We start from the raw sequence: 19,080 nt of genomic DNA, 5'->3' as shown, positions 1-19,080 counted from the left end.
TATGAGTATATGACATGTAACCGCATTTGCAATGGTATATAATTATTGGGCCAACAATGATGTAGTCTTTTGTTGATGTGATTGTATTGTAAAACGTGTTTTGTTTATGTAGTTGTATTAGGAGAAGTGTTTTGTTGATGTGGATGTATTGGTATTTGGTGTTTTGGTGTAGTTTTGTCGTGGATAATATAGATGAATGGAATGTTGTTGGGTTAGGTGGAAAGAGAAACTGTGAGGGAAGAGAAAGTATATAGAAATTTGTGTTTTGCTGATGTGACTGTATTAGAATACGTATTTGACTTGATTTTTTATGTAATAGAGGTGGGACCCAAGATTAATTTTGTTGGACATTCCCCCTAAACCCTGCCCTAAACAGTCCAGTAATCGTAATGTCCACTCCGGTACGTGGGAGAACCACAATAAATTAATAATTGTAATGGCCAAAAACTAACCTGGCCTGGCCCGACCTTTTTTTATAGTCAACATGAAATTCAGTCAGCATATTTGGTCAAAACGACCCTACAAAGCTAAAGTTCGGGCGTTGTTAGCCAGAGCCCAAGCTCATTGAACATAGCCTGTCAGTCCTAACCCATCAACAAAGTCCATAGGTGATCAAGCCCTTGAGCAACCAAGCCTATACGCAGCCCATACGATACAGAACCAAAGGGTATAAGCCATATTCGCCTAAGGTATGAACGTTCAATCCTATTTCCAACTAATCATACTCATATATTTGCATGGCATCCCACCATTGGACGCCAAATCCTATCCTAACCGTCCGATATCACAATCTCTCTACTATGACTCTCCTGACCTACGATGTCAGGAATCGAAGCCCATTGTCGACTCTGACCTCGACCAGTCAAACATGATATTCGTACCTCACATGCAAAAATAGGCAAAAGATGCAACCACTTCCTGGCACAACGCGGCCTGTTTTGGTACGAACTTCAACTCAGTCAATCACGTTAGGCCACGTCTCCTGACACGTGCCTGATGCCCAAAACCTCCTCCCCAGGACTGATTCTCAGTTTGCAGGGATGTGGCTTATGTCACCTTCCATATCATATCTTGCATTCCTTGCTTATTTACATTGTCTAAAGTTTATTCCGATTACTAATTTGACCATCGAAACTTCTTTGGAAACACCCCACCAGTGACCACTTCTTTTCTACCCGCAACATTTCTTTGTTCTTTATAATTGTAGGTGGCTCACAACAAATCAACTTGACTATTCAACGATTGTAGATTCGAGTATCTATAATTTGATACCCATAATGGGCCTCTATAGTTTTTCACACAAAGAAAAAGGGACCACAAGCTCAATCACCTTGAAACGCCATGATCCCTTTTACAATAGATCCCATGATTGCCCTGAGGGAAGAGTTAAAAGAGACTTACAATCTTCTGGTGACGATGGAGCAAAAGGAACAAACTACCATCTTTTGAAAAGAGATGATGCGATGAGTGGGAAAGAATTTCTTGAGAAATTACTCTTGCAATTCCCTCCAAGTCACAATGGTCTGGAGGCACAAAGTCTCAAATCATCTTTTAACATAATAATGTAAAGAGAAAGGAAAGAATTTAAGCTTTAACACCTCTTATGAAAATGTCACATCACCAAAAGTAGTACACACTGACTCAAAATCATGTGCATGAGTGTAAGGATTTTTTGATATCATAGCATCATATTTGAGAATCATTTGGAACATGTTGAGCTTTAAACTCACATTTTGTTGATTAAGAGACAATATGATACATGAAGGTTGGCCTTGCCTAGAGGGATGAGTCAATTGCCGCAAAAAACCGGTTCTCGTGAGCATGTATATACTCCAAAGGAGGAGCATGCAAGTTATGTATATGACTAACATGTTGATGCATATTGGGAGGATGCATGAGTTGCACATTAGAAGGAAGAACTACATGAGTATTTTGAATAATATTGCCACCTTAATTTTGAGCATTTTGTAAATTTTGCAAATCTTGCATATTTACACCTTACAACAGTTATAACAATGCATTCACTTCATTGTTTCCCCTTATACACTATCATTACCACTCCTTGTATTACTCCCTCTCCTCTTTATACATGGTTGACAATGATGAGTAATCAAAGAGAAGATAGCAATCAATGAGATCTATAAAGAATCAAGCAAAGTGTCAAATAATGAGCAATGAAGTTGAAAATAGATTCCAAGACAAAATAGCACCAAGTATGAATAACTAGCAAGTGGAAATTGAAATTGCGCAAGTCTCTCTCAAACAATGTTTGCACTACCAACCAAAAAAACACGATGGTATCCATCACCCTTAGGAGTATAAGTTAGCCCTATATGCCAAGTTTTCATTGTATTTTTTTTTCTCACTTTTTCAACTACACTAAACTAACAAAACTACAGAAGTAAAATTAAAAAGATGGGACGAATTTTAACGTTTTTGTCCAATTTTGAGGAAACAAAAATTGTACAAAAAAGTTAAAAATTTATTCATAGATAGAGTTGAGCAATTCCAAACCATCAACACCTTGCTTATTTGATGGTAAATGGCATCTATAAGCTAGCGTGCCACCCTCCAACTTTGACAATACTTCCATGGCAACAACGTTAAAAACTTTATTGACACCCGATTGTGTATCAATTTAGCTCACGTGAAAGGTAGTTGGCAAGTGGTAAAATCCAGAAGTCCATAGTCGAACAATAAGGAAGAAAATGAAAATTTGAGTGGATGCAATACAAACAACTATAAATAGAGCTAATCACAAATAACAACAAATATACTATAGAAGATTAGAAAGAGCGAAAGATCGGTGATCATGTGAGTTTTGTAATCAAGTTAAAACTAATTTGATAAAACAATTAATTAAAAAGCTCTAGCCTTTAATCATTTCCGATAGATTTGAAATTCTCATGTTCAAGGAAATAATGCATACACACATATAATCTTATACAATAATAGTGTGATATCAAGCAATTATACAAGTGCAATGGAAATTGTAATTGAAGACTTCTATATAAATATGGCAAGACATCGGACTAATTGATTTACGATGAAAGGTTAGGGGTAGATCACCTAATCTTATGCATTAATGTTTTCCCTTGAGGTTCGAATTTGCTAACACCCTAATTCCACACTCAAAAATCAACTCATCATAACATTACCATACTCATTTCATGAATTCCCACAAAATCTAATAATCAACTCATACAATTGATGATCAAGCAACTCATGCAATTAATGAAATCTTGAATTATATTTTGAGGACTTTCATACAAACATACTAATACATCGGATCGGCTTGCCAAACAAATGAATTTCACCAGCGGATCCGTTGGCCAGAGGTAGCTTCTTTCACAGCGGAGGCAACGGATGCTGCCTCTTTATCTTTTTTTTAATTTTTTATGTGGGACCCACTTTGATCATTGTGTCTTTGACTTTTGTACATAAATTAATGTGAGCCACATAACTTTAATAATATATACTTAATACATTATTTAGCTTTATAAATATTTTGTCAATAAATCTAATGTTTATAATTAATATTATAAAAATTAATTTAATATTTATAAAAAAAAGAAAATACACATTAATAAGCTTAATATTTTATTTCTAACATTCATCCACTTTTAATTATATTAATATTTTTTATTAATTCACCAACATTTTAAATAAAAATAATATTAACATTGTTATTGTAATGTGGGCTCGCCCACAGTACTAAACATATATATTTAATAAATTAATTAATTTATGGAATAAATACACCTTAAATATTAAATTAAATTCAATATTTGTAAAGATTGAACTGCAAAATTAATCAAATCATTCGTTTAATAAAAATGATTAAAAATTTATTATTAAATTCAAGATAATACTTTTAGTCAACAGTTTTTTCGTTAACGTCAGCTTTTACTTCACCAAACACTTCATAACATATTTTGCGGCTTTAAAATGTCTTCTTTCTCAATACTATCAAATGCCGCGCCTTTCTTCACCATTTTTCTCCATAAAAAAACGAAGTGACCTCTTTACAAATGACTCTCTCTAAAGTCAAACAAAACAAACAGGGTAGAGAACAACTAAAATATACCCCTATTTATACTGTTCGCTAAATGATAAGATGCCTCGAAGAACTTAAAAGTTATCATTAGGCAACAATTTACGAAGAGTTCTATGAAACATAACAACACATCTCTTCACGTAACACTTGACCCATGATGCGCCACGTAGGCAAACAATTATATCTCATCCTTAAAACACGTGACAAGTATGACAACACATCTTTGAATAAATTAATGGTTGTCTTAAGACAAGCAAACTTTAATGCTCATCATGACAAAGGGAGGAAAGTTAACACTTGTTGATATATGCATTCCCTCAAATTATAATATTTATGGGTCTGCCAACCATGGTTGCCTAAGCGATTCCTTGGTCTACCAATCATAAATAACTTAAACCAAATAATGTATAAACTTACCACAAGTGCAAGGTAGTCGGGAAGTAGTAAATGTAAAAGTCTAGAGTCGAATCCACAAGAAAGTTAATACAATTTTGAGTGAATGGGATGCAAACAACTAATAAGTAACGCTAAAGCAAAGAATAATAAATATAATGCAATCAAAAGTAAAATGATCGGATGACTCAGTAACATAAGAGATTCGTAACCAAGCTAAGAACTAATTTGAGAAAATAATTGATTAAAAAACTCTAGCCTCTAATCCTTCTTGGTAGATGTTCAATTCTCATGTTCAAGGCAATAATGCAAACACACACAATTATGCACAATAAAGTATGTGATATCAAACAACCATACAAGTACAATTGAAATTGGACATGACGACCTCTATACAAATATGGTAGGCCATCGGGCTCTTTGCTAGCACCCTTGTTCCACACTCAAAAATCGATTCACCATAACTCTACCATACTCATTCCATAAACTCAAACAAAATTCCAATAATCAACTCATAAAATTGATGACTATGCAATTAATTCATGCAATTAGGGAAATCATGAATTGGGTGTTGAGGATTTTTATCCAAACATGCGAAATCGGAATTCTAGACTATCGATGAATGCTTAGAACACAACACACCATATATTATGAATTGATGTTCCCCTCTAGGGCTTAGCTTAATTGTCGAACTAGATTCACACTCTAAATCTATCAATCACAACATTAACATGCTAGTTTGTATGTACTCAAATTATAACTATCACAAAATAATAAGAGAGAAACTGGAACTATGGATCTATGAACATACCTTGAACAATCGAACATCACATCCATCCTTCGGGATTAGATACTAGAATAAAGAACTTGCCAGTCATGGCTTATGATTAGTTTGATAAACATCTAATTTTATAGATTAAAATCAAAGTTTACACAAAGATCAAGAGAAACCAAGAACATCTAAAGAGAGAAGTTGAGTGAAAATTGAGAGCAAAAGAGGCAAAAGTGTGAAACACTTGTAATATGGTTTTACTATTTCTCCTATGGTCTAAATTACGTATGTACCCTTATAAAGTTGTCTCATATTGGCCACAATTGATATTTCACAAAGAGACAACTTAAAAATTTGTCTTCGAATGTGTAGAATCGGGCTCCTGTCCAGACACTCTAAGGAGTCATCTAGACAGATTGTCTTCTATATTAATTCTGAATTCTACAATATTTCTTATGTTTGGACAAGCCAGTAGAGCTGTCCGGACAGATTTTTGCTCTATTTTGGTATTTGGGCTGCCACTTTAAGATTTAACTTTTCTGCCTTCGAGTAAACTATCTGGACAACCTAAATAAGGTGTTCAGACAGATATTGATCTATCTAAATTTCACAGCTGCAAAGAGTCGCCAAAATGTCCACTTTGATTTTGTTTCCTGCAAAATCAGTGAGAAACACTTATAAGAGTAAAAGCAAATTAAAACAAACCATCCACAACTATCAAAGAGCAGCACACGATAGTCCAAAACAACCATGGGAGGCCGTGGCAACAACAACCATTCATTCAATTCCTCAATTCACAACTAGCCAGACAATAATAACAAGCTATCAAGAAACCACAGGTTAACAACAACAAGGTCATCACAACGCCACAACCACAACAAACCAAACTATAGCAATAATGCCATCACAATAATCCCCACCACACCAACGACATCCATCTAAAATATGATGCAAATCTCTACTAAGAACCTAACCAAATATAAGATATTTTATGTGATTTACACATAAATTTATGAAGAAAAATATAAACAATATTTCCAATGTCTTATTTTTAATGTAAAATTTTTTAGAATAAAATTTGTTTATTTAAAATCTTGGCTAGCAATCCAAAGTACCAAAGAGGTTTCATCCCAATTCTACATGTCGAGAGAATCAATTGAACAAGATAACCAATTACATGAATCATTAGATCCAAACAACTAATCAAGTATCAAAGCACACTAACAATCAAGAAAAATCAGGGTCCACCGTTATCATGCATGATGAAACCTCTTGGTCTTCATTTGAGGAGTAGTTTTCTTGCTTTTGGGTTACCACTTTCCAATCATCCTCCTCATTGAGATCGGGGTCGACTAAAATGTCATTGGATTTTTGAGTTCTCCACTGACTTATCTCTTTAGCCCTTTGCATATGTTCCTAAATGGGTGTGCACCACCAGATGGGAAAGGGCCGGCCTCCCACTCTCTTATAAGCATTTATTAGCTTAGCTGAATTGGGTGGCAACACCAAAAGGGATTTATCAATTGGTGTACTATTGTGATATCAACAAATAGAGATCATGAAATGATAAGATGAAACAAGTAACGACTACTATTTCCAAGAATAGAACACGAAACAATTGAGAATGAATATAAATTACTAGTCAAGCGAAAGAAGCAATTCACGGAATCATACGAGACCAGAAATATCAGGCACTAGAGACCAATAAATATAGAACCCCTACTTCGATAGTTGTGTGAAATCAAACTATGCGCTTACATCATCTCTTCGATCTCCTAAAAACTATACCGATGTAGAGTAGTTACTAAATTATTTGATTTACTAAAACTGTCCAAAATAAAATTCCTCGATCTTCTATTTGTCCCAATTATTTATACCTATTTATTTGATCAAATATCCTGATTAAATTATGGAAAAATCTAGTCAACTATTTTTTTTCTATGGTCAAATTTGTCATACTATTCATTGGGTCTAATGAGTCCCAAATTGTGAAACAACAAGGGGCCCAATACAAAAAGAGGCCAACCTATACCTAAAATACCCAAGCCCATATCCATATTTATTTATGTAAATAATATTTTAAAACAAAATATTCAAATGAAAAATGATATCTATACATAGGGATATGTACATCATCTGTACATAGACTATGTGGCATGACAAGTCATCATGCCACATAGGATTCAATTAAAATACAAGTTAGTGGGCCACAACTTGTATCCCGCACATAACAAATTGTTTATTTTAGAAATTTCACGTCAACCTTCTCTCTCCTTCACGTCTTTAACTCTCTCTCATGCTGGTTTCCATTCTCTCTCCATCGTGTTTTCTTACATTGATGAGATCTGACGAGATCTACGGTTTCCATTCTCCATCCATCAGGGTTCCTTCCATTGTCGGCATAGTTTACCGAAAATAGTTTAAGAAGAACATAAGGTTTGCGAATTTCTTTTGAAATCAAGCGTTCTCTCTCTCTCTCCGCAAGGTTTCAATACATTGACTCGATCGATATCTAAGGTTATACTTGCCGGCATAATATATGAGAACAAGTTGAGGAAGAACACAAGAGGTGTGTTTTTCTTACTAAATCATCTAACCTATTTCGTATATTGTTTCTGTAACATTCCTAGTTTTGATTTTTCGATTTTTCGATCTTGTAAAGGATGATGTGTTTGTGTTAGTGGGTAGTTTTGATATTTCGTATATTGTTTGTGTTACGTTGCCCAATGATGATTTAGTTGCAATACGATATTACAATGGTATTACACGGGAGTGATATGTTATTACACCTTCATGTGGGTTAATTACTTGTTCTACAAGGAAAAATACACATTAGATAAAAGTAATAACTGATATGTTCATTCATTTCTATGCAGTGAGAATATGGACGTCGTGGATCTAGTCGATTTGAAGATAGGGGTGGATGATGTGGGATCAATTGACAAATATGTAGAGGGTGTTGCATCTAATGTGCCGATGAATTGGATGTTGTTTGAATATGTAGATGACATGTTTGAATATTACAAGGCCTATGGACAAGTTAAGTGCTTTTTTGTTAATAGGAGATTCCTAAGTTGACATCTCAAACATTTGTTTCTGACTTTTTAAAAATTGTCACTGCTTTTTTAGTTTTTGAATCTCTTTCTGTGTGTACGGTATTAATATATTTTTGCGTTATAATTTAGAGTAATTAACAAGATTTGTTGTGTAATAGCCCTCGATAATAACGTATTTGGACATTTAAAAATCGTATTTATGTGCATGTATTAGGAATAAACTAAGAATATGTAAATACAAAGACTTGAAGCGTAATAAAATAGACAGTAACGTAATTATGTATCATTCAAATGTAATTAGACATATAAATAGCGTAATAAGTCCAAAAGATACAACAGTCCAACAAAATAACCACTTAAGAGGCAACACAACTATCTAACAAGCACTCATAAGTATCCTTTGCTCACATTGTTGGACACCATGCCATTGTTGATCAGATTTGCTATTTCAACCCTTAGGATGAAGTTTGAACCAGACCAGACCATTGTAGTAGCACGGAGAAAAATCCATAAGTAGTGTAATTAAAATGTCGTCATGTGTAATTCAGGTGTTAATATGTACAATATCAGTCTAACTGTGTAATTTTATACCTGTTCATACTAAACATGTGCACCTTCGCAGTAAATGTATGCAAATATCCATTAATTTAGTGTAATTATATAACCCTACATCGTAATAATGCAAATGTAATCGTATAACTTGTTCTTGTTCCCTCGTATTCACTTCAACTTGATCGTCCCTGATAAATCTTTTGTACATACACCAAAATGGAGTCTTCTGAAAACTTCTTCTATGTCTTATCTTAAAATTAAGGCTCGCGTTGTTTATCACTTTCTTTATGCTTCACTGCTTTAGTTTTTGCCATCCTGAAGGGAATAAATATATAATAGAATTGTCAAAATGTGTGATGATAGCCTAAATGCTGGCAATAGGTTAGCTAAGTGTAATAGTGTCATAACTAAATACTAAGCAATCATTTACGTGTTTTTATGAATAAAGAAGATGTAATTAGTGCATCTTGAATCCATCTGCCTGTTTGGTAGAGCGGTGGCCACAGCGGATCCGCTAAGAGATCCGTTGGCAGCCAACGCGCTGCCAAACGACACAGCGTTGGCAGCGGATCCGCTGCCACACGGACAGCGGTTCCGCTAGCATCTGATCCGCTCCATGGGGGAGCTTATTTACCGCTAACGCTAACATTAAAAAAAAAAGAAAAAAAAAAGAAAAACTTACTTTTTTTATTAGACCGAGATCCATCTTCACTATTACCCATCGTTCTCTGCGCTCTCTACCTTCGATCTCCATCTTCTCTCTACAGCCACCTGCATCCCGATCTATACACCTTACAATGGATCCAGAAACTCGAGCTTCTTTGTGTCCACAGCTTCACCCACCTGTTGATTGATCTCTACACCTCAGTCGATCCAGAATCAGAAGCTTCTTTGAGTCAACAGCTTCACCTACCTGCATCCCGATCTGTAGACCTCAGTCGATCCATTCACATCACAGCTTCTTATTTGTGTCCACAGCTTCAGAGCTTCGGAGAGATTCATTTGCTGACTTCATTTTCCTCTTACCCCCTGTAAGTTTGGCTAAAACTTATCTTTTCTTCTTTTATTTGGATTTTTTTTTCTGTAATCTACTACTACATTTGAGTTTTTCTATTCACCCATAATGGTTATATGAAAAGGAAAGATGCAGTTGATTTTAATTTTTTTCCACATGATCTGTGGTCATTGTGAGTTTTTTATGGTTATGCAGTTAAATTAAAAAACTTATTTATCGGCTGTCATTTTGTTTTTATGGTTCTGTTAATGGGAACTCTCTTCATGCTTTATGCACTATTATGCAACTGGATTTGGTTATTGTGCTATACATATGTTATATCCTATTGGTTGTGCTTTAATGTAGTGTGTTTAGCGATGTCACGAAAAGGAAAAGATAAAGTTGGCTCAGTTGAAGGTGGTGACTATGGTAAGGTTAGATGGGACGACAAAACTACTGGAGTGCTAGTAGAATTATGCTATGAGTTAATGAAATCTATAAACAGGGTTCTTGGTAGTCGGATCCCCAAGATTGAATGGGAGGATCTCATTGTCAAATTTAATGCCAAGACAAAATTGTGTTGGCCAAAGCATGCTTTGAAAAACAGATGGGATGCACTCAGAAAGGATTGGACCTTGTGGACGAAAATGATGTCTAAGGATACCGGTATTGGATGGAATCCTGAGTTGGGTACGGTTGATGCTACTAATGAATGGTGGGAAGAAAGATTTAAGGTAAACATTATCATCACTACACACTATGAACATGAATTTGAAGTATATATATCACAAATTTTGAACATGTTCTTTGAATTAAGTGCTTTTCTAAGTATAATGAAACATATATATTGGTTATTGAATCAAAACGGTTTATGCAATTCTCTTTTTGTTGGATGTGAAGGCAGATTAGGAAATTTTCTGCAATTCTTTGTTTGCTGAATTTGATGGCAGCTTAGGGTTAATTTATGCACTTATTTGCTTGCTGAATTTGCTGGCATATTAGGATGATTTTCTGCAGTTCTTACTATGCTGAATGTGATGACAGATTAGAAGGATTTTATGCCCTTTTTTCTTTGCTGAAATTGATGGCACCTTAGGATGAATGTATGCACTTTTTTGGTTGCTGAATTTGCTGGCATATTAGGATGATTTTCTGCAGTTCTTACTATGCTGAATGTGATGACAGATTAGAAGGATTTTATGCCCTTCTTTCTTTGCTGAAATTGATGGCACCTTAGGATGAATGTATGCACTTTTTTGGTTGCTGAATTTGCTGGCATATTAGGATGATTTTCTGCAGTTCTTACTATGCTGAATGTGATGACAGATTAGAATGATTTTATGCCCTTCTTTCTTTGCTGAAATTGATGGCACCTTAGGATGAATGTATGCACTTTTTTGGTTGCTGAATTTGCTGGCATATTAGGATGATTTTCTGCAGTTCTTACTATGCTGAATGTGATGGCAGATTAGAAGGATTTTATGCCCTTCTTTCTTTGCTGAAATTGATGGCACCTTAGGATGAATGTATGCACTTTTCTTGCACAATAATGATGTTTACATGATAATTACTTTATTCTAATTTGCAGGAGAACAAGGAGTATGCCAAGTTTCGCAAACATGGATTCAAGTTCAAACAAGAACTTGAGTTTTGTTTTGCAGGGACGTATGCCACTGGTGCATATCGAAGGGCACCTTCAAGTGGTGTGGTACAGACTCAAAATACATCCGTGCGGATTGAAAATCAGAACCAGGAGGACTCAGATGGTTTTCAGGCATGGTTTGATGATGAACCCTATGTGCCTGATCCACCCTTGCAGGACTTGAACATTGATATCAGCCCAGTACGAGTGGTGAATGAACACCATGATGAGGTCTATTCTACAGCTACGTCCCCGCTAAAAGTTCAGTCAGTAACACCAACACATACAAATGGTAGCTTTCGTAAAAGGTCTTCTCAAATGAGTGGTAGCAGGATTCGCAAGAAGCAAGCCACCAACAAGGATGAACACATGGTTGAGCTGGTACAAGCTGTGTAGAACGTGGCTGGGAGATTGAATTCACCTTCACATGGTTCAAGCATGGGAGAAATTGGAGTGCAAAGCCAGTATGGTAGAGCTACTGCAATTCTGAAGAAAATGTTACATGAACAACATTTGAGTACAGATTTGTATTTATTTGCAGTGGACTTGTTGCGGGACAACATGAACAGCGAATTCTTTATCGACTGTGATGATGTACTGCGATTGCCTTTTATAGAGAGGAAGTTTACTCAATATCAGAATGGGAAAAACTTCGCCGGTTTGTGAATTCTGAATCTTGCTTGACTTGCTGATTTTGTGGTTACATTTCTGGGGTGACACGCATTTTAACCACTAGTTTTTGTATTAGGGTATATGTATTATGTTTATTATGGAATGTTTATTAAGGTACTATGTATTATGTACATGTTGGAAGCAGTTTAGTGGTGGAATGGTTTTTTTTTTCATATTAATAATTGGTGTTGCAGAATTTTTTATTAGAGTATATTGGATGTCTTTTTGAACTTTATTTGCTAATTGTGATCAGGATTGGACACTGTTAACATGGTTGGTGATGACAATAGACGATCAGAACGTGAATGGATAGCGCGGTTTGTAGTAGTTGTGTGTGCTACAGCAGCTGCCATCCGCTATTACGGCTCCCGTGGATCATACATTGATAAGGTTCCGTGTAGGACATCAGCTTTACAGGGTTATCAATGGGTGACAGAAATTCTGAGAGGACACCCAGCTAGATGTTCACAACTTTTCAGGATGAGGAAAGAAATTTTTAGAGAGTTATGCATCGATCTAAGAGACAAATATATGTTACCGACCACGAACACCATTCAAATTCCGGAAATGGTTGGTATGTTCCTCTTTACTTTGGGGCAGGGTGCTAGTAATAGATTGTTGCAAGAATGCTTTCAGCATTCCGGCGAAACAATTAGCCGGATTTTCAGGGAGGTTCTACAAAGCGTCTACCTAATGTCCATCGACCTTATCAAACCGAGGGAGAACCAGTTCGATACAGTACCTTCTAGGATTAGGAATGACCCTAAATATAGGCCATTTAAGGACTGTATTGGTGCGATTGATGGTACTCATATTCCAGCCGTCATTCCCAAGGATGAGAGAGGTCGATTCATAGGGAGGAAAGGATTTACTACACAGAATGTGATGGCCGTGTGCGACTTTGACATGTTGTATATTTTTATCTCGGCTGGGTGGGAGGGATCTGCACACGATGCGCGGGTATTTCAGGATGCAATTACAGATGAATCGTTACACTTTCCGCATCCACCTCCGAGTAAGTCATAAATTTATAATCGCTTGTCAAACAAAAGTCGAAATAATTTGAAGCCGTTTAAATGATACATGATGCTCTACTACAAATTAATTTCATTTTTACAAGAAAGTATTATCTAGTAGATGCAGGATATCCTAACAGGATTGGTTATCTTGCCCCATATAGAGGTGAAAGATATCATTCGTCTCAATTTGAAAATGGCCGCCGAGCATCGGGACCTCATGAGGTATTCAACCATGCACACTCATCGCTTCGAAATGTCATAGAAAGAACTTTTGGGGTAACAAAGAATAGGTGGCCGATTCTGAGAAATATGCGGTCATTCCCGTTCCCGATTCAAGTGGAAATTGTGATAGCGTGCATGGCACTTCACAATTATATTCGATTAAGGGTGACAGATGATGACGAGTTCATGGAAATCGATGAAGAACCAAGTTGTTCATATGAAGAAGGTCCTAGTAACGCTACTGCGGCAGAGAATGTAGGGGATTCGGATCTACGTGACGACCATACAATGACGCGTGTTTGGGATCTTATTGCAAACAAACTTGTCCGTCGGAGGGAGCGTAATTGATATTGTGGGCATATGTAAAATTATGTAAGTTACAATTATTTGGAGTTGTGAGAATGTAATATGATACTTTCTATTATTTTAATGTATGATTATTTATGGTACATGCATTGTGTTACTGTTAAATTAGTAATTATGTTTAAATTAAAAAAATTAATTTAAAAGAGATATGATATATTTGTTGGACTAAAACAGAAAATAAAATTAATAAAAGTTGTTAAGAGTAAAATGAAATAATTTCAACAATTATAAAATAGTTGTATTAATTAAACAACATTTCCGCTAGCATCAGTTTATACGTGCGTCAAACACCTCACAACATATTCGACAACATAACCGCTAGCGTCAGCTTATATGTGTGCCAAACACCTCACAGCATATTACAAAGCTTTAAGCTCAGCTTTTTTTCTACAGCATTTCCGCTAGTATTGAAAATCCAGCTTTCCGCTCTGCCAAACGGAGCCCATATCTAGAAAATTAAAAAATGTTTCACTGATAAAAGTACTCCATAATTACATGGCCGTTTCAGTCCTCTAAATACTGAAATCAAAGGGTCGGATGTTCTGTAATATCTATTTCATTATACGTAATAAAAGGCAATAAATATGCAATGATAATCAAAATACATATAATGCATCAAACACTAAAAAAACTGTCGATTTGATCAATATATTGTGCCATCAAAATCTCTCTATGCGATTTTCAGATCTATTTTTCTTCAGACATATAAAGTGTATTAGAGGGCAGTAAATGTATAACTTACATGGTCTGCAATATCAGTGCATTTTTAGGCATCAACCTTGTATAATATAAAATCAAAAATTAACTTCTACGAACAGTGTAAAAAACTTACTACTTCATGAACTGATTTGGTTCACTTATGTACTTTGATTCGAGAGAAAAAGTGTCTGAATCTCACGTTGTGGTAAATTCAAAATTTTTGAAACTGCCGTAAATAATTTTTTGCCTCGAAATTTACTTGTACTAGTTACCAGACTACTTGGGTCTTCTTACAGAGTTTCATTGAAGAATGCGTGACCGATTCTTATCGTCGGCGACAATCATAGATCTTGCGAAACCATGTCGGGAGCTTTTACGGTTTCCGCCTTTCAAATAGGTTTTCGCCTTTTTTAATTAATATATGCTGCCCAATTTTTGTTTCAGCTTTAAATTGAAACTAGGTGATTGCCCCGCGCAAAGCGCGGGATTTGTTTAATTGCAAGGTTTCATTATTTAATTTTTTTATGGGTTAATTATACTTTTAGTCACCTAAAAATATGCGTCGTTCACTTTTAGAATCGAAAGATGTTTTGTTACAAAGTCGTCACTCATTGTTTCAAAATGAGATACTTAAGGGATTTGGCCAGAATTTGTACAGTAATGGGCATGTTCAATGCTGACGTGGCAGCCAATCAACAGATATTGGTTAACAAATTGCTTATGTGGCCAAAAAAAAAGAAAAAATATGACTTGGAAAAAGTACTTTACCTCTCCTCTCTCTGATCTCTCTAAAAATTTACTCTCTCCTCTCTTAAGAAGAAGAGAAAAATTAGGTTCAGGAAAATGAAGGACCAAAATGTCAATTTGGCTAGAGATGAAAGCAATCGAAGCCTATTGTGTACAAAAGGAGATTTGTCAATCTTGAACTTGCCTAGTGTGGATGGGGCCTATAATTATGCGACGTTGGCTTCATCTATGATGTCATTCAATCAAAATCTCAAATGGGTTTTTAGGGCAGGAATTTTCGATGGCAGAGGCTTCTCTATTTGTTTTTCATTGCTATTTGTGAGAACAAAGGAATCTTCTGATTTCTTGGAGAGATGGATTGTCTTCCTTTGTGAGTGGATTTGCAGGTTTAATGGTTAAAACTTAAAAGAAGAAATTTGATCCTCCTTGAAATGGTGGGTTTGCAGTTAGACTTTTGCTTTCAAATGCAGGTGAAGAGATTGGGTCTAATGATAAGAGAGTAAAGTTTTTAGAGAGAGGAGAGGAAGTTGTAGAAATTTTTTTTTAATTAGTTTTTTTATTAATTTTATATTCAAAAAATCTAGCTCGATATTTCTAAATCAGGGTTTGCTGCCATATAAGCAATTGTTGATCAAAATATGTTGATTGATTGCCACATCAGCAAGGACTCTGACAAAAAATGAGTAAAACCTGTTCGATGCTAAAAGTGAACGACGCATATCTTTCAGTGACTAAAAGTATAATTAACCATCTTGGTTCCGTAGGAGGAAGTCAGAAAGATTGAGAAATAGAACCATCTGATGGCACACGAATTTAGTAATACCAGAGATAAAAACCCCTGTTATTCCAGTATATAAGACCAGCAAAGACATATACTTGAATATCACATCGTTGACACAACTATTGGGAAACAACAGATGCTTACAACAAAGACGTACAGAAAACCTCCCTACCCATAAAATGTTCGTATTAAAGGAAGAAATCTTCCCTACCCATAATACTTGAATATAACATTCTGGCCGCATACCATGCTTCTTAGGAAGATCGCAATTGATAACCAAATTAACCTGCAGGTGGCTAACAGGTCAGAATGACAACAATTAATGCATAATCCAAAATCAATTAAATGTATTGAAATTTCCTGGAGCTATCTCATCTGCTCAAATTTTTTAAAGAGAGAGAAAAATAATGTATGTTTTTTTTTTTTAAATCATGCAATTCGCTACATATTGACTCTGTTAGACCATATATGGCATCATAAGCCCTCCTCCAATTCGCTCAGCACGCTCAGACACTGAGACCCAGTGGCCCATTATATTAAGCTGATCAGCAGCTGCCAAATTAGGAAAATCAATATTAATTGAAACAATTGCAGAAACAGAAATCAAAGGTGCCAAACATAGAAAACGAACCAACAGAGTAAATAAAATTGCACGAGGGCAAGAGAGAGAGCGAGGAAGCCACATCATATAAGCTAAAACGTTGAATCCATTCTATCGAAAACATGAGTCGCAGAAGCACTGGATCCAGTGGAATAGCCATGTAAGAAGATTTAAATTGGATCCAGTGGAATCAACTCCCAGCAAAATAATGAACCAAAACGTATCCGAACAATAAATTAAATTAGTGAAACGCTTGAATTGTGCAGACACAGATGAAAGAGGAGAAGAATCGCAACGTCCGAGAGGTGAATCGATCGAAACCAAAAGGTAAAGAAGCGTAACAACCGGATTATATTTGCCTAAACCCTAAACGTGTCAACTGAGCATTGACTATCCAGGTTTCTTGAATAAATTTAACAATAAATTATTTAAAAATAGTAAATTAAATCAATTTAAATCAAACAACAGTTTTTTACATGTACATAGATGAAAAAAAAGAAAAGGAAGCTTACGTGTCATGTTTTTAGAATCACCCAAAGCTGAGTTGGCAGCCTCTACAACATCTAAATTTTCAGTAATCATAATATGTGATTTGAATCTTGGTGGGGACAGTTTGCTTAGTCATCAGTACATGTGGAATGCCACATGTGTTATGTAGGTTTATGTACAACTTATCTATGTACAGCTAGCAGCACCGTATTCAAATAACCTTAAAAGTATACCTGGTCAATGAAGTTGGGTTAAACGGGCCCAAAACCGGGTCTAGAACCTCCGACTCCTATACCAGGCAGCCAAGAGGCGGGGATGGTAGTGCTCGGGTTGGGAAACTCTCATGAGGTGGTGGCTCCGGTGGCCAGATCAACCAATTTTTCTTCAATTCAACCCGCGATTTTGAGGCAAATTTTCGATGGTTATGGCGTCCAATCACAATCGGGATTAGCTGGGTTGCACTCTTGGTGATCGGCAATCATATTTGTAGTAGCAGAAGCTCCGATTGCCACAGAATGACGGTGGTCATTCACAAAAGTGGGCGCGGAGCTCATGGGAGAGAGAAAAGAGTGGAAGGGAAAAGAGAAATAAATAATTTAAGATTTTTTTTTAACTTTCTCGACTCTCGAGATACAAATAGGGTTCTTTATTTATATATTTTTAATTTTCTATTTTACTATTTTAACCTCAAAGTTTCAATCAATAACTGTTCATCCCCTAAACCTTTCTTTTCTTCTCAATTACATCATTATTTCAGATTTTACCCAAAAATTTTCTAGTCTAGCTCAGCTAGACCCCTTTAAAATCTAAGGTTTTACATCTACATTCTCTTTCTATAAACACTTTCTCCGTCGTGCCTCCCTCCACGGTCTCAACCACCCTCACTTACATCCATTACAACTCTTTTTTTTTGACTTTTATTGTTACTGACTTGATTGACAAAATCTCTTTAACTGACACCCCATTGATGCCAAGAACTTTTAGATTGCCTTCTGTCTTTGTTAGTTCGAGCACCTATATTAGATTTAATGGACCAATAGTAATCATAAGAAGATAAACGTAATGAAAAGTCAATATTCCAAACACTAAAAAATTAATAAACAAAAAAAATCATCGTGAGTGACCACTTTATTTAGGTTGTGCATCAAATGAGCGCATAATGTTCTCACCATGCCCTAAGCCCCTGTTGTAGTTGGTGAGGGGGAGTTGTTGACGGGGAATTGGTCATTTCATTCACACCAACCAATCCCCTTGAAAGAGACATTTTCCTTCCCTCTCTTCACTCTATTAAATATTTTTTATATAAGTAATGATACAAATCCCTATGGTTAATATTCCAATTATTCAAACTGTTTAATTGTATGCACATGATTTTATGTGCATCATGTGGGATATACAGAGTCATGAATTTATTTGGCTCATGAGGGTCCAACTCAACTGATGATGATATAACTGAAATACCAATTGTTAGGATCTTTTATCATTTTTGATTTTATATTTACCTTTTTAAGGTATAATTGACGAACCTCAATTTCACCAACCCCTAAATATATCCTCCATTTACTTAAATACTAAAGCAAAGTCAACTTAAGAATAAACTTTGATTTGGTAATTCGAGCTTTTGCCCATCTAACAAGATTCATAATGGCCACATTCAATTCATTTTAAGTTAATAGAATATGACAGGAGAAACACAACAACGTTTTACCCAACACCCACCAACCCAACTAGGGTGGAGATTTGGACTTGTTTGTGTATATTCTTGTCAAAGTTGGTAGAACATTTTGGCTTGTTCCCTAGAAAGTAAAATAGTGATCATACAACAAAGTTGAACTACTTGCTCGGCAAATAGTAGACCGCTATACAAAAAATAAATAAATTAGGCATCCACTACAATGGTCAATGTTAAAATTGCTCTCTTAATTGTCCACTAAATTTGCTAGTTTGTGAAGAAAAAAAAGCCTGGTCGTTATTTATAAGAACACTTGTAATGGATAGGATTTAATGGCCCATAGATC

General features: G+C 35.6%; 3 protein-coding genes and 2 long non-coding RNA genes across 6 annotated transcripts; 4 read left to right on the top strand and 1 right to left on the bottom strand.

Moving 5' to 3' along the window:
- Positions 1–7,521: 7,521 nt before the first annotated feature.
- LOC120000906 lies at positions 7,522–8,349 on the top strand. The gene is made up of 2 exons (XR_005468687.1): positions 7,522–7,791; positions 8,099–8,349. It is a non-coding gene; the product is annotated as an uncharacterized LOC120000906 (long non-coding RNA).
- A 456-nt stretch (positions 8,350–8,805) lies between these two features.
- On the top strand, positions 8,806–12,317 carry LOC119996030. The gene is made up of 4 exons (XM_038842534.1): positions 8,806–8,826; positions 9,323–9,861; positions 10,330–10,558; positions 11,413–12,317. Exons 1-4 carry the CDS (start codon positions 8,806–8,808, stop codon positions 11,860–11,862), a joined length of 1,239 nt encoding a protein of 412 aa, XP_038698462.1. The 3' UTR covers positions 11,863–12,317.
- Positions 11,874–13,164, top strand: LOC119996022. The gene is made up of 2 exons (XM_038842523.1): positions 11,874–12,124; positions 12,392–13,164. The coding sequence occupies exons 1-2, from the start codon at positions 11,905–11,907 to the stop codon at positions 13,162–13,164; spliced, it is 993 nt and encodes a 330-aa protein (XP_038698451.1). The 5' UTR covers positions 11,874–11,904.
- A 50-nt stretch (positions 13,165–13,214) lies between these two features.
- LOC119996012 lies at positions 13,215–13,727 on the top strand. The gene has a single exon (XM_038842513.1). It carries the CDS (start codon positions 13,215–13,217, stop codon positions 13,725–13,727), a length of 513 nt encoding a protein of 170 aa, XP_038698441.1.
- A 2,572-nt stretch (positions 13,728–16,299) lies between these two features.
- LOC120000896 lies at positions 16,300–17,709 on the bottom strand. 2 transcript variants are annotated; one of them, XR_005468685.1, is made up of 2 exons: positions 17,296–17,709; positions 16,300–16,524 (listed from the first exon to the last, which is right to left on the bottom strand). It is a non-coding gene; the product is annotated as an uncharacterized LOC120000896 (long non-coding RNA). The 2 variants fall into 2 exon arrangements; XR_005468684.1 differs by lacking the exon at positions 17,296–17,709 and adding an exon at positions 16,604–17,077.
- Positions 17,710–19,080: the final 1,371 nt, after the last annotated feature.

This window comes from Tripterygium wilfordii, chromosome 1 (assembly GCF_013401445.1).
Source record: "Tripterygium wilfordii isolate XIE 37 chromosome 1, ASM1340144v1, whole genome shotgun sequence".
Lineage (NCBI taxonomy): Eukaryota > Viridiplantae > Streptophyta > Magnoliopsida > Celastrales > Celastraceae > Tripterygium > Tripterygium wilfordii.
This window is presented reverse-complemented; position numbering and strand designations above follow the sequence as displayed.